We start from the raw sequence: 26,350 nt of genomic DNA, 5'->3' as shown, positions 1-26,350 counted from the left end.
GGTCATTTAATCACCACATTGGAGCTGAGCTACTATACCATGCACTAGTACTATCTACAGATATCCATACATACCCAGGAACATATATAATCCTCTGTTGAGTAGGCAAAACAGGGTCAGGTCTACCATGTACAACCAAAATAGCAGATACCTGCAGTCCCGCTGCTCGCTCTCAAGACTCAAGGCAAGAGTGTCCAAGCTGGAGGAGGGACTAGACACCCCCCAGCAAAGCATAAAAAGATTGTACTCAATGAAAGTTATTCGACTCCAAAATCAATAACCCTCCTCTGCTGAATATGCTTCTTGAAAAGCAAACCCCACACAAGACAGCAAACCAAGAGTTCACCCATACGGTGAATTGTTTTTGTTTTAAATGACTGGTGATGGAAAATTACCAACTGCTCCCCCTTTTTATCCCTCTACCGTAAGTTATTTTTAGACTAGTATCTTTATACTATGAACATGAAAAATCTAGAAGCTTAAATGGATTTGAATTAGCTTCCTTCTCGAGTCAATATTCCAAAGATGTTAATAGAGAATAAATAAGACTTCTTTTGAATTCAGTATTTTCAGCTAATGTTTGTCAGAATGGAGGTCAGAAATTATCCACAAATACTTAAGCTGGACCACTCCAATCATCTCACCCTTTGGTAACTTTTGTCACCAGCCCTCAACTCATGCTGCTTTGTATCAGTTATAAGCTAAACTGCAACACAGCATCCCACAGCTCTCCTGCATGCTTAATTCCTGCTGAAGCCAATTCATTGCTTGCATCCAAGGACTATAAAAATCTGACTTATTTTCAAGTTGTAAAAAATGAAAATAAGCAAAAATCCATCCAATAAAAAAAAAAAAAAAAAAAAAAAAAAAAAAAAAGGGGCATGAGTGATTTAAGAAATTCAAGTTCCTCAGTTAAAAGCTGTACCATGGAAAAAAACATACTTTCTTGACAAAGACCAAGAACCATACACGTGTTACATTTGAAAAGTACTCTGAGCTTTCATGTAACTTGTTTTGCAGCTTCCCCCCCCCACCCATTTAAAGGAGTTGAAACATAAAACTCACAAAAACAGCTTGCATGCAATATCAACAAAAAATTGGATTCAGTTGTGCATGCCCCCTGCCCCCAGGATTGGAAGGGAAGAATGGGATGGAGACCTAAAGAAACGGAATAGTTTTCTGCTGTAAAGAAGAGAGCATCTGCTTTACAAAACAATAGCAGCATTTACACAAAACAACCCAGGCAGAAACAAACTTCTTTCAAATTTTATGAGCACTTCCTAAGTCTTTAAAAACACAAGCTCAATGTTTTTCACGAGGACAAAGACAAACAGCAACCTTAATGTGAATCCCAAGCACACAAAAAGGTTACAATTCACTGTCTACAAATTATTACTGATACAATAGAGCACTTAACATTTGCATTTCTATGCTGTCCAGGCAGGATACTAGAACGGTGGGAGGACAAGTGATAAGTGAATACCTGAGATGAGTCTGATAGATGTTGCCATTGTGCTCTCCAGAGAAAAATCTGCACAAAGATGACTTGCACTGATGTCTCCTAAAACCTTATCGAAATTCACTTGCAAAACTTGCTTGCTTTGCTGGACTTTATTACCTGTAGCCAAATTGTGTCACAATAGTAGGAATGGCTGCATTCCCACAATAGCATGGCTCAATTTTGGATGGTTAGAATTACACCAGCCAAAAAACACCTGCCATTATCCACACAGCCCTATACTTCCATTTTGACCACACAATTTTATCATTTCATGTGTGAAACATGCTAACCGAAATACCATATGAGTATTTCATAAACAGGCATTTAAGAAGAACTTCAGGTTTCAGAAAGTAAAATGAACAGTAAAAATGAAAGAAAGTAGCATAAAAAAATCTAGCCTTTGCCATTTAAAATGCAGCAAAAGTATGCAAAATGGACACTGATCACACAATCCACAACAATAATGAAATCCCTTATATATCTTTATATTCCACTTTATATTCAGTTATGAATACATGAGTTTCACTGCAGTCTGGAAGTATTTCAAAACACATGATAAAGACTCTTGACTGCATATTTACCTAAAGAGACTTTAAAAAGACCAAAACCAGATCTCATTTTAAAAGAAGCCAAAACACACTTTAACTCAAAGTTACATTAAAAACAGTTTAAAGTCAAACATCTAAGTATCAAATAGCAATCTTTCAAGCTTGCAGATTTAAAGCTATCACCTCCTATTGATGACACTGGAAGGTCATGCCAAACATCTTTGCTGGAAATCTGCACAGTAATATCTGACACCACAGTTACTTTAAATAACTAACAGCATGGGTTTTGGTGTCTTCAATGATCAAAGCACACATCTCCGTCAGGATTTTTGGCAGCACCATTACACTTAACATGAAACTCCCCAAACCAAATTCATCTTATCTCGATGACCCAGGTATTATACAGTAATTTGCAAAATAAGAACCTACTGCTCAGAACAATACATAATTAAACAGTCCTGCCGGTACACTTTGTGTACTTGTGATTTATTTGGTATTATCCGTAAGATATATTTTAAATTAAAAATAAAGCTATTAAAAAGATGAGAGAATTAGAAAAGTACAAAGACTGAATCATTTCCAACTGACCTTCTTGGCCACTAATTTGAATTTTACTTCATTGCTCGAATTATATGCATGCTTTTTTCACTAAAGATAACATTATTGTTAAAAATCAAGATTCTAAGCCATCAATGTATTTAAACAAGTGGGTAGCCTCCTGTTTAAATTCACCTGTATTCAGCAATTACAGTTCAATTTAACTATAAAATATTATAACTCCTTTCTGGTCCCAATGCAGAATAACCACAGTAGTGTAGTAACCTGAACTCAATTCTAGGTCATACATTCCTACGGCAAAGTTCTTCTACGAATTAGAGTTCCAGATTGTTTAAAAGATTCTTTGTGGCAATCCAGCATAAAAAGCTGGTTATATCACACCTACTACAGATAATACCCAAGCAAGCATGAGTAACACACGTAGGGACAAAAGTAACTGCAGTGACAATCTGATGTACTTTTAATTAAATACAATCAAATGTATACACTAAGCGAAGCAAGTGATACTGCAAATGCCCACAAAAGGTGGGTTTAATTTTGGACAGCCCTCGCTTCATAGGCAAGATCTATACTCAGCTATTTTCTTTAACGGACATCTGAAATTCAGAGTCTGAATTTCATAACATTGCCAATCTGAGCACGTGAATTTTGAACTCAAAACACCCTTCATGCATTTGCTATTCAAGACAAACTGGGAGGGGAGTAGGGTGAATGCAGTGTGCCTAATTCTCTTCAAAAAAGTTATTTGATTAAATTTTGTAGTAAAGCATAGACAGTCCGAGTGGGGGACGAAGGACAGGAAACAATAAACCAATCAACTCAGAAACGAAAGCCATCACACACATACAATGCAAACCTTCCTCAGCTCCTGAGAAAGTTGCTGAGAATCCTGCTCTTGGCCAACACCACTCAAGGACAAACGTGCTTATAACTCTGAGGCTTCAGAGAAACACAGCTTTAAATTACTTCCACAGTTACACTGACATTAATAATAATGCCACATTAAGCAAGCTGAAACAAATGCTTCTTGCTTTGTAATTTGGAAACAAAGATTGCCTCAAAAGATATGCAAAAAGTTTCCAATGAAGTAATTCTCAAGCCTAGTACCGAAACAACCAAAATTTACAAGCAATAAAAACAGAAGTTTAGTACCATAAAGTTATCAATAACAGTTCCTATTTCCTCTCTTTTCTAATCAAGAATAAGAAACAAATGAGAGCTCAAATTCACCTATCACATCAACAAGCAGAATTAATTTTGTTATTTGAAATAAAGTGAAAGTTGCACATGGCTATCTCCAGCAGGTTAACATGGTAATAGCACTCAAAACACAACAGTATATACAAAAAACTGTAACAAAGTAGTTATTTGGCTGATTTCTGGATAAGATTGTTCTCAGACCAGTTCTATTACAGTTTCTATCTAGAGAAAAAGTATTTCTAGGATAGTTACAATTAAAACACAAATTAAGCACCAAAGATATTTGTATGACTTGAGCAGATTCTGTTAGAGAAACTGCTGGGGCCAAAAATCTGTTCACCGCCATAACACATAAATTTAAAATTTCTCACCTGTTCTGCAACTTCAACTTCTGAAAATCCTAAAGGAAACATCTTAACTCCAACCATGAATGATACAAACTTTGCATTGGGATCACAAAGTACTGTTCGACTTGCAGTATTTTTTTTAAAAAGCAACAAAGTCTAATTAAAATTCAAGCGTCCCCAAAACCACTCTGCTCAAACAAATCTATCAGATTCATACAAGCCCTCCACCCAGAAAATTTGTTAGTGTTCTGCATCAATCACGAGATATCTTAATAGAAAACAGATACGCTTACTATCACGAAAATATGACTAAAAGGAAAACAAAACAGAAGGACAAACAGAGCAAGTTCTGCTTATTACATAACGTAGAAGTGGAAACATTAGCAGGAGTATTGGTACTTACTGTGCCTGGCTCTCTGTCTGCTCCCGTAGTAACCAAGAAATGCACAGACATGCCCGTTCAGACACAGAGGCAAGAACAGAAATAAAAAAGGGGGGAAAAAAAATTAGAACACAAGCCGCGAACAGTTTTAAAATGGCTTTTATTTATATAAGTCATTGCACATTCCTAATACAGTGATTTCCTGAAAATTACAGTATTTTGTAAACAAGATTTACAGTTTAACCATACACAAAGCCTAGTTTTATTTCATGACAGAATAAATTATTCTTTTCAAAAATTAGTCAAGTGCAATTTTGCCCAATATTTAATTGCGTACTAGAATTTAAGCATATGAAACTAAAGTAACAGATGCAATTATCTAAACTTTGTTTGAACACATTCACTTCAAAAATTTAACTTTTCAGTCCCCCTACCTTCTCACCCACCCATTTAACAACATTACTTTCTCTGAAAAAGTTAGCCAGTTATGCAGTTTAACAGTTTTCCACAATATGGTGCAGGCCACTGGTGTTACACTAAACATTTACCAGGATGTCAAAATGCCCTGCAAACTACAGAGCAGGAGACACTTAGCAATCCCCCATTTCAAATACTGAAAACTTCCAAGCTGAATTTTGCTTCAGTGGTATAAATGCAGACATTTTTAAGTTTGCCAACAGTTTGTTCTCATTCTACATAACTCAATTTCTTTATAGATGCACACAATTTGCAGCAATGCGCAAATTTGACAATGTCCTAATCAGGCCTGCCATGCCTCTCACCTCTGTGGTGGTCTGCATCGTGATGCTTCTTGTCATCTTTTATTGCCAAGTGAGACTGCCCACCCAAAGCACTAGAAAGGGCAAGAAGGCCAGCACTGCTTCCGAGCGGAGGGATTCCAGGAGGCTGAAGTCCTGATGGATGTGGTGTTAGAGGCACTGGAGGTCCATGGCCATGGGAGAGATGTTGAGCCTGCAACTGCTGCTGCTGTTCCCAGTGGCATCATCATCCCCAGAAGAACAACGTGTAGCACATAGTTTGGAAAGGAAAAGGGAGACAAATTTTGGTTAGTTATTGAGAACCAACACTTTTTCTTTTTAAACACTACTTTTTTTGTTTGTAAATCTAGCTCCTTCCCTCTTTGTCCCACCACATCATATATCCTGCACTATACCATGCACTATACTATGCTGTAGAAATGCTGCTTGTGGAAGACTGTGCTCATGTCCCACAAACCATAAAAAAAATAGTTTGATACTCATTCTGCAGCCTGGAAAAAGGTTTTACTACAGTAAATTGTTTGATTTTTGGGCAGCCACATCCTGTCACAACTTTACTAGTGACAAACAGCAGGAGAGAATTCCTAAGAGGGGAAAAAACATGTTTGATAAGACTGAATTATTAGCAAGACTCATATCTTTGCTCCATACCCCACCATTTTAAAACGCAGGTTTGCTTCTATTTTAAATAATAAAGAACATCTAAAAGACAGTGCTCCATTTCATATTTAATTGGTGTAGTTAAATGCAGATTTTATTCTAGCTAAGCTTTTGGAAAAAAAACTGTTCACGAGTTGGGTTTAGGAGCCAACTTCGGGCTTACAATACAGATATTCCAGATAGTGTCAATGAGCTCATGGAACTCCCCACAAGAAATATGGCATTAATGAAGTAAAACATCTCCTGTTTCAAAGGCAGCTTGCAAGATCAATTCTATCATGAGTGGACATAAAACACAGTAACCAAACTAACAAAATAACTTTCAAGCAATTTTGGAAATAGGCTCCTTATAATGGAATGACTTTTCCAAAGTATAAATATTAGGTATTTTCTAATTAAAGCTGTTATGGTTTTATTAACATTTTCCTTTTATTAACATTTTCCAAGTTCAACCTAATTTGTCCAATATGCTCAGCACAGATGTCTTAGACTCCTTAGAAGATTATGCTCCAAAACAATCTTTAGCTTGGACATAGACCTACTTTAAGTTGCTACAGGAAAAGAGATTCGCCTCTCGCCACTGTCTTGTGCTTGTGCCGCTGGGTATGTAAACACAAGACAGAGCACACCTCTTTCCCTTGGCCATGCTCTACCATCCATCTGCTGAAGGCAGGCACCATGAGAAAAGATCAAAGCAAAGACTAAGACAAGCAAACGGCTGAACAGGATGATCTCAGGTAGACACCAGAGGAAGAGGAAGGAAGCTAAGACTCTGAGCAAAGCCCAGTAAGGAAGTGTCCAAGGCAGAGATCAACTTTAAAAAGCTTCCCTTCAACAGTTAAAACAAAACTGTATCAGATCTTAAGCTGACATACCTAGAGTGACTGTACATGAAAGGATTAACTATAGCAGCCATGTCCACGTGGATACAAGTATCTACTTCACAAACAGCTATTTTCAAAGGTACCCTCTAATGTAACCTTCCACATTTCCTCCATTAAGTGGTAATGTGGTACTAGACTTCTGTTCTGAAAATTGCCAGGCAAGAGAAACTTGGAAGGAATACAGCAAAACAAGCCAATGGTCTGACCTACTGAAGGCCAGCGCACTGTAAGAGCAGGCAAAGTTAATCCTAGACTACTGAGAGTTGCTGAAATCATACCAATACCTAGACAAAAGCTCAGAATATTTCACAAATTATTCCAAAATACTCAAAATAATCCAAAATATTTTATCATCTTCTATAGATCCAAAAAGTCTTTAAAACAATACCAGCATAATACCTACCAGCATATTAATGACATTTTATTACTTAGATAACTATGGTACCCCTTCACTTTCATTTCTTATACCCCCCAACCCAAAATATGCTTTGAACTGCTTATGAATTCCTCTAGGTACAAGTGACTGACACTGAAGAATTCTGGACTGCATCTCCTAAGCTTTCACTTCTCCACTGCCCCCAACTGTAAAGCAGCCATCTTTTATTTATTTATTCATATAAGAGAGCAAATCTTAATTTGCCATAGACCCTCCAGGTAATTTTACAGAGTGATGAGTTTACCGAAGCTTTGGCTTCTCAAACCAAGTTTTAGCAATTCCTTTTCACGTGCAGCATAAAAAGCATCGCGAGTCTTCAATGCAAGACATAACACATTCTCATCACTACTCTTGCCAACTCTTAATAGAAGCTTAAATATCTTTTAAAAGCAATGTAAGAAAGGAGTATTTTTTTAATTTTTTTAAATATCTGTTTTTACACAAACACAAAGGCTAACATTTTGAATAAAGTATTAAGATTTTTTTTTTTTTTGAAATAGTTAAAGCAGTAGGCCAGCTTCTACAAAATCAGGACTAGATCAAGCAGCTATTGTCAGTGAAACTTCATTTTAAATACCTTGCTGCACCTTTAGAAAGATCAGTAAGAGCACTGAGAAGTCTGACAGGACTGGTGTTTATTTTGGTCCAGTCGCTAAGGAACAAAGAGGAGGTCTCTCCTCCTCACAGACTTGATCAAGACTTCAGTAGTTTCCAGCGTGTTTTCTCAAATCAAGTGACAACGTGATTTCTTGGCCAGTTCTTCCAGAAAGTGGCATCTTAGTCATTCCTCTCCTCTTTGACTACTTGGTCAAAGTCACTGAGGTCTGTCATCTGCACTGTAGCCATCAGACAACATGCATCAGCAGTACTGCACTGTGATCATAGCCTCAGTCTTACTGTCCCCATTTGCACTATCACATTGGATTACCTAGCTGTGGTGTGCAACCGGCTTAAGAACAAAAAGTGATTTTTCACCTCCAAATTGCTATCTTGGAAGGAAACCTGCTCTTTCCTCCACAAGGTGGTCGGGTTAGCTTGTTTGCATGGCAGGCATTGGAAGGCTAAAACAGGGAAACAAAAATAAAACAGTTTCATTCTTGCCCCATCACTCCATGAAGCCTGTGAAGATTACTTTTTCATGCCCCTCTTGCCTGGTTTAACTAGCAAACACGTTAGCCAACATGATTTCAAGAAGCATAGTTTTTACAAATCAAACTGTTATAGACATGTTACCTATGGTTACCTTGGCTCTGCTTTGTAGCCTATACACAGTTAATATATTTCAAAGGTCTCAGAAAAGAGGAACATCAATTGAACTCTTAACAGGTTCTGAAGCTGAAAGTACAAGACAAAAAGGACCATATCCTGTTTCTTTGATAGAACTGAATATGAATACTGCTCTACATAATAAGAAACACCTTGAAGTCTTAGCAAAATGGTTACTGAAAATAACAGAAAAATGATCCTCAAAGATGCTTATATATATAACTATGTTAAACTGACTTAAGACTGAAAACCCAATCACGGTCTTTTATGCCAGTAAAAGTATGCTGTGGTTTACCATTTATTATCTGAGGCTTGCTGCTCTTTAAGACTTATGCATATTGATTTGTTGTTTATATGCTACCTATTCATAATAGGCTGCAAGTTCTCCTAACATAAAGGCAACCCTTCCCAGGAGTTCACCGTCTCTTTTTATTTATACAATTAGAATTGTTGCAAGTATATTTCATTCTCTTTCTAGAATGGGAAAGAGTAGTATGTGCTGCACACAAAGGGAGAAGTAAAGACCGAGGAGATGGATAACAGCAGTGCTCACCAGATGTATTTAGTAACTATACATTTGCCATATCAGATCCTAAAAACAATTATGTTATGCATATAATCACTTTCCTGTCACTTCAAAGACACCAATGCCTGCTCTGTCACCTTTTAAGAGCTCAGCAGCAGTGAGATATAAAACTGAAGAAGTTGGCAGCAGTATCATGGTCCACTAAGCATGTTCATTAGCACTTAATTAAAAACTAGACACCTGCCATAAGAAATGTGCTCAGAAAAGGATGAGTAACAGGTCTGTCTTACTACCAATTATTATCATTACTTGCAGAGCAAGGGCTGTGTCCAGTTTTGGAGGGAAGTGGGAAGGTGGAGAAGAGTGCAATGATGCATACATAAGCAACTGCACTGAGATAACGAACCACAGAATTGATTTTAAAAGCATCTCTAGTTCATCCACCATTTTGTTACAAAAATGCAAGTTCTTCATATTTGCAAAGGAAGAAAGGGAGGGGCAAATTCAGTTAACTGTCTATGAGCAGTTTTTATTGCCTCAAATTTCTCCTCCAATATCCCCATAACCAGGCTGCAAAGACAGCATGTGAAAAGCATACAACTCTTAGCAATTTTAGGGGTAGTACAGTTCTTCGTTTCAAACATCCTAGGCAAGTTCCAGCTATAGATATAAAGAACTTTAACTAGGACTCAAAATTTGGAATTCATTTTTAATCTCTGGCACAAACTTCCTAAAGCAGAGTGAGTCTTTGACATAGGTTTCCTATATATAAGCAGTGACATTTGTCATCTTTTTTGTTCCTTCCCTATCCAGTGCAGAGAATGAGCTCTTACAATTCTCCTTCCTACCACCTTTAAGCAGCTCTGGTGAGGTCACCAATACTTATGGCCTAGTTAAATTCTAGTTTTGAATTCTTAGTTTTAAACAGAGCATGCTTCTGCTCTTAAACAGGCTGTGATGTACTATTCAGTATCTGTTCAGTAGCACTGAATTCAAATTCAGATACAGTTGCACACCAACAGTAGAAAATGTTACACCTGGTCCTAAACTACAACAGCTGTCTTCTCTGGTGCTGAAATGCTAACCAAACAACCAAAGGGAGGAAGAGTTTTAAAAATCCTTAACAGCACTATCTCCAGCGCTATTACGAACAGATTGTCCCACCTCAATAGAGGTTTGAAAAATATTTGGCAAGAACAGTCATTTAGAGACTTTAAAAAAGGAAAGGACGATAATTCATGCCAACTTCTGTATAACTGAAGAAACATGACTGTGACAAGCAAGCAACCACAAAGACCAAAAAAACCCCACACAGTTATTACTGTGCTCAAATTCATCGCCCTTCCCAAGGGGACATCTTCAGGTTTTTCATTCGCTTGCTTAAGTAGCAGAAGGAAGGGAGAATTAGAGTCAAACATTTATAGCTAATGAATTCTTTACAACTCTTGAACAACCTTGATACTTCCAAAGACCAAAACAGTAGTGACCAGCATCACCTCTTCAGCTCCAGCTTCAAGATGGGGGCAACCACTTGAGTATGCGCAGCTAGTTGACTAAACAGTAGCCTCTACCCTCAACATTTAGAGATTCTTAAAACTACTATTGCAGTTTTAACCTTCCCCAAAAGGGAACAACCCAAGATCATGCTTCTTCCAGATCCAGTCTCCTCCCCCCACTTTGGAAAAAACAAACAAAAACCTGCACACACCATACACATTAGCAACAATCAAATCTAGCAGGAATAAACTCAGTAGACTCTAAGCTATTAGCTAATATTCCTATTTAAGTTTTCAGCAGCTACTTTTGAAAAGAGTGTTTTGGCCATAGATAACACTTCAGAGGATGAGAGGCAACCTCCCTTAAGAAAGTACTTATTTCTCCTTACATACGTGAAGACAGACTTGTATCCTCACATATGCAGGCAACACTATCCACTTTTCTGATGATCACTACCCATTTTCTGATTTTGCTTCAGCAGTGGAAGCTGTTTCCTCTTCATTTCTGCTGGACATGTTTTTTTCCCCCTTTTCCTTAATACTATTCACTATCAGACTCACTAACTGCAAAGCGTGTTAGTAGTCCCTGCAAGACATTTCCTTCTGACCTATTTGAACCAGCATTCTTCAGTACCATAGCAGCTATCTGCAAAACTAAGCTCTGAGATTGTCTTTGTATTGCCTACCCATTTCTCCTTGTTTAAATTCATTTTAGAAAAATGAAAGTCAGCTACTACTTTCATTGCTTAATTTTCTACCTAATTCCTTTGAAATATCTGTGTTTATTTTGGTTCACTGGGTTTCCTTACTTCCTCTTCCTTTAAAGGCTCTGATTTTGTTCTGACAGATAGGAAGCTATACTGTACCACAGTAAACAAACTTGAAAGTGCCCACTACTGCATCTCTCACTAGTGAGCTGAGAATGGAGTCTTTGTAGCTTTGTACAAGTTATTTGAAAACTATCTATTATGTGAACAAGCCACAGTGCCTTGGGCGCAGGATGAGAATGTCTCTTCAGAACAAAGAAACAGTGTCTTCAGCAAGCCTCTTCCATTTATAAATTACAAAAAGTGTCATCTACTAAGGAGATTTAACTACATAGAAGGACAGTATTGGCAAAAGCTATCCAAAGCCTACAAGTTTCATACATATACAATTTATGTGCAATAATTAAAGGCCTATCTCATGGGAAAAATCCTGTTCCTTTTTCATGCTTCAGACAGATGCATAGAGATAGTGTCTTTGGATGCTGCCATTTATTTCACACTCCCATGGGAATCAAGCTTCTTACTGTGGAGATGAGTGATGTCAGAAAACAGATACCAAAGTCGGAAGGAAGATGAAAAAGTTACCTTAAGTTTGTTTTTTTGTTATTATTTTCTACTAAGGGAATTTGCTTTAATCTGATATTAACAGAACAATTTCTGAACAGAACAGAAGGCTCTTCAAAATTTTTCACAGTTCCTGCCTCCACTTGTTCAAACAACTCTAACTACACTAATAATCTCAACTGTGCATCTTTTTTTTTTTTTGTTAAAGGGGGAGGGAGTTGTTTAAACTGCCCCAAATTTTAATTGAAAAACTGATGATATACTAGGATAAAAGGCAGCTTACTACACACCAAAGAGCTCTGTTCTCACAAATTAGCTTCATTTCCAGGATAAGTGAAATAAGGCTGAGGCTTTATTTCACAGCTCTGCCAATACAGAGCAGCAAAATAGACACATTAGCAAACTAAGCCCCCTTCTATCACTTTTATCTATAAAAATTAGGATAAAAGACCCTCAGCATGTCCCAGCTACTCCAAAAGGTTATGAAGCACATGGCTCTGGATTACAGTCATTTCTATTTTCCTCTCTTCAACTCCTTTTCCATTTCTTCATGCGATTCCTTCCTCACTGACTTTTTTCCTCTCCTTTTTAGACTTCATTCTCAGCTCTCCTGACTCCTGGAGCAGAGTGCCACAGAGATCCTGTCTCCTCTTTGTTCTTCATAAAGCTCAGAATAAGAAAAGCAATGTTGATTTCAATTGGCTCATGCAGATTAAAAAGAGCACCTCATGCACTGGTGCCCTAACTACACTTTTACACTGATGTATACCTGTTTCACTAAGTCTGGCCAGCTCTGGAGTTCCCCCCCTTACACCAGAGACAGATCCACTAAATCATGGCTAGCGCTTATATCTGCAACTGAGCTGGCAGCATAACTCAGTCACACAATTTAAGCCAGCTCCATAAACAGAAAAAAACCTTTTGCTAGCATAACTATATATTTATTTTATACAAATATACATACATGCGCGTGTATATGTATGTGTGTGTGTATATAAAAAAGTGTTTTCACTAACAGCTATTCTAGAAGTGTGCAGCATAGGCCTGACTTACAACAGTTCCTGCCTCAAACAGTATACAGCAAAAAAGGAAATGGAAACAAGTCACAAAACAGCAAGATCTAGGTGTGTGATGCTTCTTGTACTAATAATGGTACTTTTTCCCTTAAGTGAAATTTTGAAGAATTACAGGATAAACAGACTAAGAGCGAAGCCAGCACTGGAGGAAAGAGACACTGGGACAATGGAGTAACCAGAAAAGCCTTCACAAAGGACAGATGCCACAGGGCTGGAGGGGGTGGAGGGATAGAAGCAGAGTAAAAATGGAAAGAATGATCCTTGTGCAGGAAAGCATGTCTTCACCAAAGGACTCCCAGACTAAAGGGGTAATGAATTCAAAACCACAATCTAAAAACCACACAAGAAGATCTTAAATTCTCTATCTCTTGGTCCAGACTAAACAAAGGCTGGTTTTCTGAAACTAGTTATACTCTTCTGACCACTATCAGTGCAAGTCACTTGGAAAACAAAGCTCTTTCATTTTAGACAAGTACATATTGCTTGTTCTGAAGATTCAGATGCAAGCCTTAAGTCTCTAGAATGAAGCTGTCAGTACGCATTGCTTCTGGTTTGCAGAATTTGCCAGCACATATTAAGCTTTTCTGGGGCAACCATAAGTTCCTGCTATTACTCACCTTCTAACCCAAAAATCTACATATTTGCCTTTTTTTTTTTTCTTTTTTTTTTTCCTACCATTAGCATGCTACCATCCAAACACACTTCAAAAGCATGTTCCCGCTGCCACGGCAGCCAAAAACAACCAGTTCAAGCATGCACCAATCTGAAAATGACTTAGAGGCATTACTCCTGTGTGGGGTTTTTTTTGTTTGGGTTTGGTTTATTTTTAATCACTGATTTATGATTACCTTAAAAAGTATTTCTTTCCCTCCCAGATTCCTTTATACTCCAGAAATTCAAACCTTGTTGAAGATAAAGACAGCAGTGATAGAGTAGAAAGGCTTTTTGGTAAATTAAACCCCCAAAGTTAATTCAAATACAGTAGCTTAAATGATGCCCATCACCATTTATATTAAGCCCTTTTGTCCCAGTTGCTACTACAAATACATTTCAGGGCTTCCAAAAGAATAAAAACATGATAGTCATGAGAAAAGTATTACCTTCATTTTTTATTGTTTCAAGCCACACACTAGGTTTTTGGAAATTCCCTGTAAATTCTGCGGGGACTTCCTCCTCCCAAATATCTATCACCTTTGAACATGCATTAAAGCAATCCATTTTTGCTAATCATTGCTTTTGTTATCTCAGTGCTACTGCATATGACCATGCTTGATTTTAAGAGCTACAGTCAGCCAGCACCTTTAAAAATAGTACTGTTCATTTTCAGGAATTTAAGTGCCACCCAGGACAGTGACCTTAATAATTCAGCATGCATCCTGGGGGGAAGAAGGAAGAGGGAAGGAGGGGGGAGAAAGACAGTTACTAGAGTAGTAGGTGCAAATTCTTTCTCAGTCTAATGAGGTACAGCAAACTGCTGTACAAACTGGCTCTTTGCCTTGCCTTTAGGATTTCTTAAAGTTACCCTGCATGCCCCATGCTATTCTCTCTCCCTTTTCTCCCAGTCCTCCTACGCAGGCCCCTAGCTCTACTGTCCACCTTGCTCTTACTCCGAGTAGACTGTAGTTTGTTGGTATTTTTATGCACCTTTCCGATCTTCAACACTTCCAGTATTTCTGTCTACCTGTATCTTCCCCCAGCTCTTCTGCAGCACAGTACTCCCAGTGACTCCACCTCCATCAGACATCCAGTTACAATCATGCTTTGTATATGCTAAACCAAGAATTCACCCTGACATTTTTATCACCTCAGTATGCCACAGTGTTTGCTTTGAAGCTATTTCCTAGTTCTCTTCTGATCTGTATGCTTCATTTATTCTTTGCACCTCTCTCCTACTGTAAAGGAGGCCAACCTACAGGTCTACACCATTCAACATGTACATCCCCAACATTTGCTTTCTCTGTTCCTGCTCATGTTTCAGGATAATTTCATGACCATGCTTTGCATCTTCCTTGCTCAATTAACTCCTCTGCATTTGATTTCATCTCATGTGCAGTCCCAGCTGAGCTTCTCTTATGTCTTGGCCAGCTGATTCACTCCTCCCATTCAACTGCTTGCTCCTCCCATTCCACCACATCTCAGACTTCTTTTAAGAGAAGCACTGAAGTTCACATCACTTATTAGTCTCAGTCTATTGACTGTTCACCTACTCTAATTCTCCCACTTACCTCACTTTGAATGTAAACGCAAAGCAGATATTAGTAAGACAGTAGAAGGTACACTCATCTCTTCAGTCTGTCTCCCTTTACTTTCTTGCTAACTTGGGGGGAATGTGGGGAACAGTCACAAAAACCACCCTCGGACGTGGAAAGCTATTCTGCCTACACATCTTAATCAAGAGAGGTGCTTTAAATCAACTCTCTAGAGGAAGCAATTCTCTTTTCTGGGACTAGACAACCTACCCTCTGTGCCTACAATTTTTACTTATGTCAACCCTCCTCAGTCTCAACCATCTTCAGAAGTAAAACCCATCCTTAACCCCCATTTTGCCTTTTCAGTAGCCATTCCATGTTCTCTTAATTAAGGCTCACTAAACATTTTCTGTAACCCTACCTGAAACCCTACTCTTCCAGCATTTTGATCTGACTTTGGCCCTTTCCGCTCCACTGAAATTATTCCTTCCAAAGCAATCTGTTGGATGCAAACTCATTTGGATGCAAGTTCAAAGAGAAGGAATAATCTCTAGTATATCAGTCTCCTTTGCTTTTATCTGCCTAACTCTTACTGAAACCTCATCCTCCATTGACTTTTCTGATCTCATCTGCTGCTCCACCTAAACAAGATACAAGTCCATCTTACAAGTTCCTCTGCACCTCTCTCCTACAGTAGACCAGCTTACAGCTCTATGCCTATCAGCACATCCCAATGTCTGCTCAGTATACAGTAATCTAGTAAGTGGTAAGAATTCAATACTGGTAACTCACATGCTTGTCTAGTTGGACTCTACCTTCTTCTCTCTGTATTAGTAGTTGCAGCTGCACATCTCCAGTTTTGAGCTCTAGTTAACCACATTTTTTTTTCCAACTATCTCCCTTTCTTGAAAGCTGTTCAGCTTCATAAGTTTGTCACCATATACATGGTCTCACTTTTGATTTGTAGCCTAAACATTAGCTCTAAAAGAGAAATCCACCTAAAAATCCTGCAGATTTTTTTGGATAAGATCTGAGATACAGCTTTTTCTATCCAACCACTGTAGAGAACCAGTACTAAATGCGGTTTTGTCTCGACACTGCCGCCGCTGAGCCGCACTGGGCAATGCCGCGCCAGCGCCCCCAGGAGCCATCCGCAAGGTAAACAACCTCATGCGCCTGCGCAGGGAAAAAAGGCACGAAAAGGGCAGAAGGCAGCTTCTAGGGGAACAGCACGTCTGGCACGAACCGCACGTACTCATTTGCCATCTGCGCATGAGCGGGAGACCCCCAGATGCCCCCAGCCCGTTTCTGGAAGGTTCCGAGAGGGCGGACTGCGCATGACAGCTAATCTGCAGGGGAAGCGAGGCAGCACCGCCCAGAGGCGGGGCAAGAACCTATGAAAACTGCAGACTGGGTGACTGGGGGGGCTTGTTTGCGATGATTGGAGGTCTCGAATGGAGTCGGGGGGCTTGCGACGACTGAAGATCTCAAAACGGAGTCAGCGGAACATCACCGGACTCAGAGTGGCGGTAGCTAGTTTCTTTTCTCCTTTTCCAACTTTCTCTATCTTTTCCTCTTACCCTTCTTCCCCTCTCTCCTTCGCCTCCCCTTCGCCTTTTCCCCACCTTTTCTCCCCACTCCGTGGAAAATAAAGGTAAAAGGTTGTACGATATTTGACCGGTTTTAGCATCTTAATCTTGTCCTTGGGATCGTAACAAAACCCTCCCAATATTGGATCGGGACAACCACATAGCAAAATTTGCTAGTTCAGGGGAGTCTGACCTGCAACTCCAGGTCAGACATCTAGACACCACCACCCTCTCTACTGCTGCTTTAAGGTCCTCCATTTCCCCCTATCATTACAGGAAGAAGAGGAGGAAAATTTATATAAATAGTGAGTGAATCTAGCTAGGTTTTCATTGCCTATTCATTCCTATTTTGCACACCTCCTCCTGGGCATTCTGTTTTGAGTAGGACAAATTACTAATAAGCATGAATTAGGCTGTTTCCTCAAAACTCAGCGGTGCTGAGGGAAAAAATTGACCATAGTTTGGGGACTAGCACTTTGGGAATACCAATTGTCATCCTGACAAATACCATCTCCATTCACCACCTGTATTAAAAATAGCTTACAAGTGTTCTAACAGCACCTAACATGACAATCCTTGCTTGCAATTAAGGTTTGTATGTATTAAAGGAGGGGGGAAAAAGCAGCCAGGAAATTTCCTCACATGACATAGTTCCTCCTGTAAGAACTTAATAAACTCATACTTGGGCTTACCAAGTTTATATGTTACAAGTGAGGACAGCATCTTGTGCTCATTCAATTTATTTAGAACAACTAAGCCATTTCTCCTCCCTCCCCCCCCCCATTTACTTTGCTTAGCACATAATGCAGATCACAGCTGAGGAGGATCTGAAGTAATGCTACAGCTGCTTAGCACTTCCCCTGCACTAAGTTCTACATTTCTGTTCTAGTCTGTATTTATTTTATAATGAAACATACAGCCTAGTTATTTATAGGCTTTCAAGGATTAACTACACACTCATAAGAATAAACCCTCAAGAGGTTAACCTCATCCTCTTAAGCTTCACACACTACAATCCCAAAGATAGCTGGCAGCCACAGTCAAGGAGAGGAAAAAAAAATAGTAATCCCACATTTTGCTAATCCTTTAGCCAATCACCACATGCAACAGTGGAGAGCCCTCTCAGAGGCCTACAGCTCAATCTGTCTCAGGAGTACCGTCAATCCAAAAAGACGTATTTCACAGAACCATTAACAACTCACCTCAAAAGGCAAAATAAGACATACCTCAGTACTCAGCAATGCATGACCTAAAACGCAGTACTAAAAGATTTCAGCTTGCTGCTCATATTTTTGTTTCAGAGACTTGTATGTTCTACATACAAGACTACCTAGTTTATTAATTTGAAAGTAAAGCTTTATAAAATTGCATAGCTGACATCTAAATAGACTGATAACCATCCCTTACCTTTGCTAGCATAAACTTTGAGTACCTTTGATTTTTCAGCCTGCTGTTTAATTGCACCTGAAACAAAAGCAAAAACAAACAAACCACACCCACCCACATTTCCCCCCAAACCACTCCTTCAAGTTAGACCATAATCTACTTAATCCTCTCATATCATGATCTGTATTCTCCCTTAACCCCAAATGTGGGCACTGCCTGCAGCTGCAACACTGAGCAGTGCCAAGGAGTTAACAGACACACATATCTTTTACAGTCAAAGGTTTTTGCTTTATTATTTAAGTATCTAGTACTTCACTCAAATTTGATACACATATGAATAGTGCCATTAAGAAAAAAGTGTCATGCACATTGTTTAGCCGCACTGCTACCCAATGGCTGAAAGGTAAAAGCCCTCAGAAACATGTAGAAATAATGTAAGGCCAGAGATACAACTGTCAATAGCTAATCATCACCCACAGTTCTTTCCTGCAGTATGAGAAGTTCCAACCAACACAAAGGATTAACACTGCTTACAAGCTCGGAGTCCAACCATATTACTTCCTTTTTTTTTTTTTTTTTTTTTTTTTTTTTTTTTTTTTTTGAAAGCACTGTTGAACTTGTCAATTCACTCATTCTTTCTCTTCTTTACATGCATAGTATACAGTGACTTCAAAAGTCAGCTTTTGAGATGGCAGGTAAAACCTCCAAATACCTCACAGTCCCATGAGACCCATATCCTGCAAGTCCCTATCCTCAGTCTTAAGTTTAAGGCTTTCACTTTTTCAACTAGAAATAACAAGTATAAAATAAAGATAATTCAAAAATATTTTCTATTTGAAAAAAATGTTCCCACTAATTAAAGGCTTTGTTTCCTTCCAGAATTCACACATGGCCCAGTAGCAACAAGAATTGCCGTTTTGCTTTAATTTAGTCAAGCCAACTGGGAAACTTTTGACTCATGAAGAGTTAGGGAACAACAGCCCTTAAAGATAAAGGAAGGAGGAAAAGAGTCAGCTCTCAAACCAGAAACACCAAAAAAGCAGATTTCATCTAGTCAGGAGAAAGTATCTGAATGAATACCAGCTAGAAAAAAATTATTCAAGTTTCTTATCCTCAAATTTATTGTACATGAATTATCTTTAGTAGTGTGGTGCCAGGGACTATTTGATTGCACCTTCTACTATTACAGACTGCTCCAACCTATTTGCATTCTGCAAAGAAGTTTTATGATCTTTCATGCTCATAATAGATGTCTAACCCTTTAAATTACTATTTCTTTTCTTATCTTGAAAGACACTGGACTTTAAGAGCACAGCCCTTCCATTGTTCTTTACACTAAGTCGGGTCCCTGAACAATACTGACAGCTGCTATCAAACTGGGCTGTGCTTACTTTCAGTGCAGCTGCTGCTTGTAGGAACAGACAGGCTTCTGATGTCTCCTCCCCTCTGGGGAGAGGGCTCAACACACTGCATGCTCAGTGAAGGGGAGCAAAGGTCCACTGAACTGTCAACCCAATTTTATGTTATTCAGATTTTCCAGGATGCACACAATCCCTTTCAAACAAAAATCAAGGCTATGTCAGAGCATGAAACTTATTGTTCGGCACAAGATAATTATTAATCATGTAAGACTGCAAAAGATCACTGTGACATACATCCAATTTTAGTATTATGCACATGCATGCATCTACATGGCCAAAGAACATTCAGGCCCACTGTGTTCACTTCCTCATTCAGTTTTGAATTTGTACTGCATTGTTCAGAAGTCTTTCAGAAGACACATGGAAGTATTTCTTCTGGAGCACCTTAGGTAATTTGAAAATGAAAGAAAAAAGTTTCTATTCTTGCTTCCAAAGAGCTTTCCCACAAAAAAGTCGTAGTTGCATGTGGCACTTGTAGATCTTACTGCTTTTAAGAGACTATGTTGTACAGACTTGAGAGCTGAATGATTTACACTCAGGACAATGCATAACAACTTTGGCAAATCAAATTTTGCTATCCTAAGAAGAATGTTTTTAAATATAATTTAATACATATTTCTTTTTACTGCATAGAATATTCTTTAAGACTTGTCCATTAAAAAGGGGTTTTCCATTTCAGATTAGCCCGAAGGAAATCTATTAAAAAAAAAAAAACACAAGAAAGTACAGTTCTCTAATCTTTGCTAATCAAATATCAAATGTACATGTGCTATATAAATATCTGATTTGATCTCTGAAATAAAGTAATTCATTACACAAGCAAAGCATAGAGGAGATTGTGACAGATACAGATGTAATTGTGTGGGTTTTTAAAGTGTGATTAGCAAATCAACTAAGTAACAGTCAGAATTTGATATGAAGGGAAAAGACAGCCCAGATTTGAAGGGGGGGGGTATGTTTATGCAAAGCTAATCTGTCAAGTGTAATAAAGCAGCTTGAATAAGATTTAAGCTGAAAATCCACTGAAGCTCCCCATTTTAGGGAGGAAAAAAGCTATTAAAAGGAAATGAAGGTCACCCTCCCAGTTTATTTCACCTAATTGACTGCCAATAGCTTACCACAGGCAAACCGACTGCAGATCTGCAATTGAGAAACTGATGAAAGGAGAGTTTTCAAGCTGAGGCTCATTCTTTTAATCCTCCCTTGCTCTTATTCCCCCCCCCCCCCCATCTCCAGTTGGGATGTAATTTTAAGCACAGATGGATTAACTGGTTCCATTGTCTGTAGATGTCACTGGACTATGGCACTATTAATCCGTATAGCAGCATGTCTAATTATCATTACAAAGTGTCTGAGGGAACTATAAAGACCAGCAGGGCATCTTATCACAAGCAATTAACATAAATTGATAAATGAGTAATTTGAATCCGCTCAAGGCGCTCACATATGAATAAAATCAGAAAGGACGGCTTCTTGTTTCGGCTACTTCTTTCACTTAGTCTGGAAGGGCAGAAAACATGAGAAATATTCTAGACTTAGTGGCGGGGGGAAGTGAACTCATGCAGTGGAAGGAATGTATGGTTCACAAAGTTCATTAATACAAAACAAATGACTTGGGATTGACAACCAGTCACAAGCAAGTAGTATTAACTTATTTCAGCATATTTAGAAGCACAAACTTGGTGAAAGGCTATTAGAACATTGTGTCAGACAATTAATACTACTTCAAAAGCAAGTGAAGTTTCTTTTCATTAGCTTGCTATTTTAAAATTCCCTTTCTTGTGAATCTTTCATGAAAGAAAGAAGAATGAATAGTTGTACAGGCTCCAAGAACTCAAGTGTCACAAATAGCATGAGGCAAAAGTAACTAGATCAACTGACATACAATACCTACAAATAAACAAGCAACTGTCCTAACCATTATCTTTCTTGCAGGGAAAGTTTTGCTATGCACTGCGTTGTTTAATAAAGTGATGTTCTCACACAGGAAACTGCTGTTAACTTAATCCCTGCTAAAGATCTGTGCAAACCAAGTCAAACACATTTGAGCAGTATTAGGCATCAAAACAGTGTCAGATATCAAAACATTAAGCTTATTTTAAAAACGACAAAGCAGTAAGGTATGAAAGCAGGTTATACACACTGTAGGAGGTAGACCTGGAAGGCCACGTACCCCGATGATGGCATTCAGTTCAGCCATGGTCACTTGTTTGGCACGTTCTACAGCTTGGGCCACTTGCTGCTGATGCTATTAAAATAAGAAGGGATGCGAGGGAGAAATTTATGTTCAAGTATTTACTGCACCAAATCATACTAGAGTAAAAACAGGACCACAAACATCAGGACAATCAATTTCTCTGTAGAAATCCAGGCTATTACAAGACACATCCCAGGCGGATAAGAAGCAACAGTGCCCTATTTCTCACCTGCTCATCAAAAGCAAGCAAGAGCCCTGAAGGCAGTCAGTCAGCTCACCTCTCTCATGCCACTTCAGTATTAGTTTTCTGACAAATGAATCATCACTCTCTAATTGACTTGACAGGACAATAATGTCAACTTCAAACTAGTGTCAATTTTAATATTTATATATTCTGTGCCCACACAGCAAAACCTACTGAAATTTCAAACAAGAGGACTAAGTGTTTCACCAATCTCAAGAAGAATTAGAAATGCTCTTTGCAAACTGCAGAGTTTGAAAAGGCATATCCAAAATAACAGGCTTCAAAATGTAACAGCAGCTGCCTACAATATGCTACAATCACAGTCATTCAGACCAGATCTATTATGCAGGTTTGTAACCTTAAACAACGGTTTTGCATCTGAGCTCACCTTTTACACCAGAATCTGATATGAATTTTGTAGACAAGACCAGCATTCTTATTTCACTGGACTTACATTTGACAGCTGAATACCAGGTAAGCAGTGAACACAATTAGAAGTGAAAGCATTTTGTTACATTGATAATATTTTACAGACTCCCACTCTCCTCAGAGGATGAATGAGGCTGAGCTATTGTCACTAGTTTGAACTCAGATTTGTTAGACCAAATTAGCAGGGGGGTTGCACACTTCAGCTATAACAGATGTTCCTTACACTTGTGCATTGTGATAAAATCAACATCTTAAAACTAGCTAATTTGCAAACAGAAAAGCAACATAATTGCACTTTAACAGCTGAACAGTTTTACTTACTTCCTGAGACAAAAATGGGATGACTTGTGCACAAATTGTATTCAATCTCTTGGCGATTTCTGTCTATAGAAAAAAGTAAATATTTTGATTAAAACTGTGTTTTAGGCTTGTTCCCATATATCAACTTGTCCACAGGATCATATTAAGTTCACACACTGGAGACAACAAGAAAAATCTATGTCTTCATACTACTGCAAATATAAATAGTTGGTATACAGGACCAGATCAGGACACAGATTTAGTTAGCTACTTTAGGACATCTGCCATGTCTCAAGCACCTAATCTGTATACACATTTAAGCACAAATCTGGTCCTTATACATAGCTCGTTAACAAGTAAAGCATTTTTTGAAATACATTAAATCCGAGATAAAGCCTTTTAAAAGGTAGATTTATTATTACTCAAATTATCAACCAGCATCATGTGAAGGCAATGGGCACGGAAGTCTTTCACACTCAGTTTTACAACTATAAACTTCTATCTAGCTTTAAAGTCTAGAAAACAAATTAGCTGCCCTACAAAAATTAAAACAAATATATCAACAAAAAGAGACGAACAGCACACGTAATAGAGGGCTGAAAACAAGATGCAGTATGAAGGATTCTTGGAAGAGGCATTTAAAAGGCAAGAGAAAGGGTTTGCCAGGTAAGTACTACAAACACATAGAACAAATCAAACAGGATGGAAAGAAAAAAAAACAGGGAGAGGGTGGTGTGAGAGGAAAAGGAACATAAGTATATTCATGAAGGTGGAGAAGAAACTGCCAGTACCCTGAACATAGAGACTAAAGAGACAGTAAGAGAGATGAATTAGAAGGCAAAATTAGTTTTGCTGACAGAAAGAAAGAAAAAAAAAAAAAAAAAAAAAAACCACCACACACACAATCAGGAATACAAAAGAAATACCAAAACAGAATTGAGGCAGAATGGAGGCACAATAAACACAGACTTCTAAGGCATCCATATTGAGAGAATTAAAATAATGCAGATAGGAAAAGAAAAGAATCAGATCAGAAAATATGATAGTCAATACTAACAAATTAGTGAAACCATGAGTAACAAAAGAACAATAAACTTAAGAGCCAGTAGAGGAGCAATCCTTCACTGAAAGTGACAGAGAGCACAGCAGGATGAAATGTCTGAGGCCTACTTTTCAGTCAGCTTTATACATCTCCCACTCTTTGCTCTCCATCCTCAACACAGACCTGAGAATAGGGTTTCTGGTGGGGCACAGCATTCTTTGTCATTAGCTGGCCTTATTTTTACATTTACAGCTTTTCATACCTATGTGTCTGCCAGTTATTCAGAATTGGTATCATAATTAACCCTCAAGTCTTAAAGAGGACTTCAAAAGCACATCAAAGTTCATCTCCCACAGAAAGGTATTTGCACAACTCCTACAGTTTTTTTTCCTTAAAAAGATCTCCTGCATTCATTATAACACAGTCTCACAAAACTAAAATTAGTATCTAGATTGAACCCAGCCTGTATCCATGGTACTCTGGATAGTTCTTGCCAGCCTCTATCATATCATTAAGTCAGATGGATTTTTTTTTTTCTTTTCTTTTTTTTATAAAGATACAGGAAATAAGCGATCACTGTTGGGAATTGCTAGGCTTCCCCTGAAACAATATTCCAACACAAACAAAGATAAACTTTCATAAAGAAGTCAGATGAAAACATTGCTAATTCACCTGCTAAGCCTTTCTCCAAACCTTCCCCTCATCCCGCATTTCTTACAAAAAAAAAAAAAAATCTGTTTGTATCTGCTGAGCTTTGTGTGTCAGTCAAGCAGTAATTACAAAGCAAAAGCCACATTCAGCTTTTCTGTCTCAGCAGACAAGTGATCTGGGGTCCAAATACAGCAGATTAGCTTTAACACCTCCCTCCCCTCCTCATAAATAATAGAAGTAGTATTTGATGGCATTGAGACTTGCAACACACCATCTCTTTGGTGCAGGCTGACACACTTCACATGACCAAAACCAGTTATTTGACAGATACCCACACTGAAGTCTTGCAGAGATAAGAATCTCCCCCTCAGGTCTGGGATGGATTCTTCCTAGGATGAAAAGGCCCCTTCTCTAAGGGCAAGGAAGAAAGGCGGTTGCTTTCCAGCAACCTTTCTTCCCAGCACAAGGGAGATGGGGCTACAGATATCTACTCTCTTGATGTAAGCATCTGCCATCTCACGCAATACTCCACACCAATCAGGTTTGGTTTGTTTCCATTTTGTTTGGGCCGTGACCATAAAATTTCCATCATTTTGAGCACAGCGGTCAGTACTAGTGCTACATAACTTCCCTGTGCTGTCTTTGCTAGTAGCTTATCTGCCACACTTAACTGTTGCCAAAACTACTGGTACTTTCAGTGTATGTTAACTTAAGGACACTTAGCCAATTGTAAGAACCTACTCAAAGGGCTTTTTTCCCCACATACATTGCTTTTTGGAAACAGATACCAGGTATATCTGTAACAGAAAGACAGTATTATTGGAGAGAAGATACTTGGCTTCCAACAAATTCACTGCCCCAGATGGATGAGATTGCCTTTGTTTTCAGGATAGAAGCCAGGAAGAATGATAGCTGATGATAAAAGGGGGGGAGAGGAAAAAAAAAAAGCACACCTCAACTCTGTTTCCACTGAAAAGTTGTTTCAGTCTCTATAGCCTAAACAGAAGTGTCCCTATTCAGTAATCCTGACAGAATCTGTTCTGAACTGTCTAAAACATGCAACTTGTCTACATGACTTTTTCCAAACAGGTCCCAAATATCTGAACTTCACTGCAATAACATAGCATACAAAATGGCTTGCAGTAAGACAAGAGAATGTAACATTACTTACTAATGATCATCCCCACTGGAGGGCCGATAGATTTTTAATTATTTCTTTTCTATAAAACCCTATTAAAAAGGACAAGAAACTAGGAGGAAGGAAAAAATGAAATTATGACAACTCACTCTTCCCTTATTTCTGAAATACGTAGGACAGGTAGTGTTAGCCTATTCGTAGTTCTTTATTTCTAGTGCTAACAGAAAACTGATTTATACAAAAAGCGTATATGAGGTGCTTGTAAAACAGGTGCAAGACATAATACCCATCTAAAGAGTTGCACTTACCATTGCCATCCATTCCAGTATTCAGCAGAGATCCCCTCTGCATGTTGAAAAGCTGAATGTTGAACTGGACACCAGGGGGGCACGATCAACTTTCCCCCTTTCCCCTGTCAATCTACTTTTACAGCCATTGTCTCAGCAGCAGAATACCTGAACTCGGATCAGAACTGGAAAGAAGTACCCCTCTGAATCTGGCTTTACTGAAGCAGCGCATCACTGCTCATCACATGAGCAGCACCCCCACTATTCATCCGTGGTTCCAAACAAACTTACATGTACATATCATCAGTGAAAATGTTTATTTTCAGATTCGCTGCTGCTGTTACAAGTGCCTATTAATAGGCATTCACACTGAAAGGAAGAAAGCTGAAAAAACTGCTTATATTTAAAAGGCAGTTTGTCTACTAACACCCCTCCCAACCCACAATTAACTATATTATTTAAAATTATTTATCTGCTATGAGATCTC

The 26,350-nt window shown here is 38.5% G+C and overlaps 1 protein-coding gene across 5 annotated transcripts in view; it reads right to left on the bottom strand.

Annotated features, from left to right (window-relative positions):
* The window catches only part of LOC135324456 (transducin-like enhancer protein 1), a 77,035-nt gene that overhangs the window by 26,902 nt on the left and 23,783 nt on the right, over positions 1-26,350 (bottom strand). For 2 of the 5 annotated variants that reach the window (XM_064500898.1, XM_064500897.1), the window contains exons 5-8: positions 22,767-22,829; positions 21,719-21,823; positions 5,319-5,523; positions 4,558-4,574 (exon numbers count right to left, since the gene is read on the bottom strand). In XM_064500898.1, coding sequence (XP_064356968.1) covers positions 4,558-4,574; positions 5,319-5,523; positions 21,719-21,823; positions 22,767-22,829 — 390 coding nt within the window. The remainder of the gene's footprint in view (positions 1-4,557; positions 4,575-5,318; positions 5,524-21,718; positions 21,824-22,766; positions 22,830-26,350) is intronic. The other 3 variants (XM_064500894.1, XM_064500895.1, XM_064500896.1) reach the window with 3 other exon arrangements.

This window comes from Dromaius novaehollandiae, chromosome W (assembly GCF_036370855.1).
Source record: "Dromaius novaehollandiae isolate bDroNov1 chromosome W, bDroNov1.hap1, whole genome shotgun sequence".
Classification (NCBI taxonomy): Eukaryota; Metazoa; Chordata; class Aves; order Casuariiformes; family Dromaiidae; genus Dromaius; species Dromaius novaehollandiae.
The sequence above is the reverse complement of the archived record's forward strand: the minus strand, read 5'-3'. Positions and strand labels throughout refer to the sequence as shown.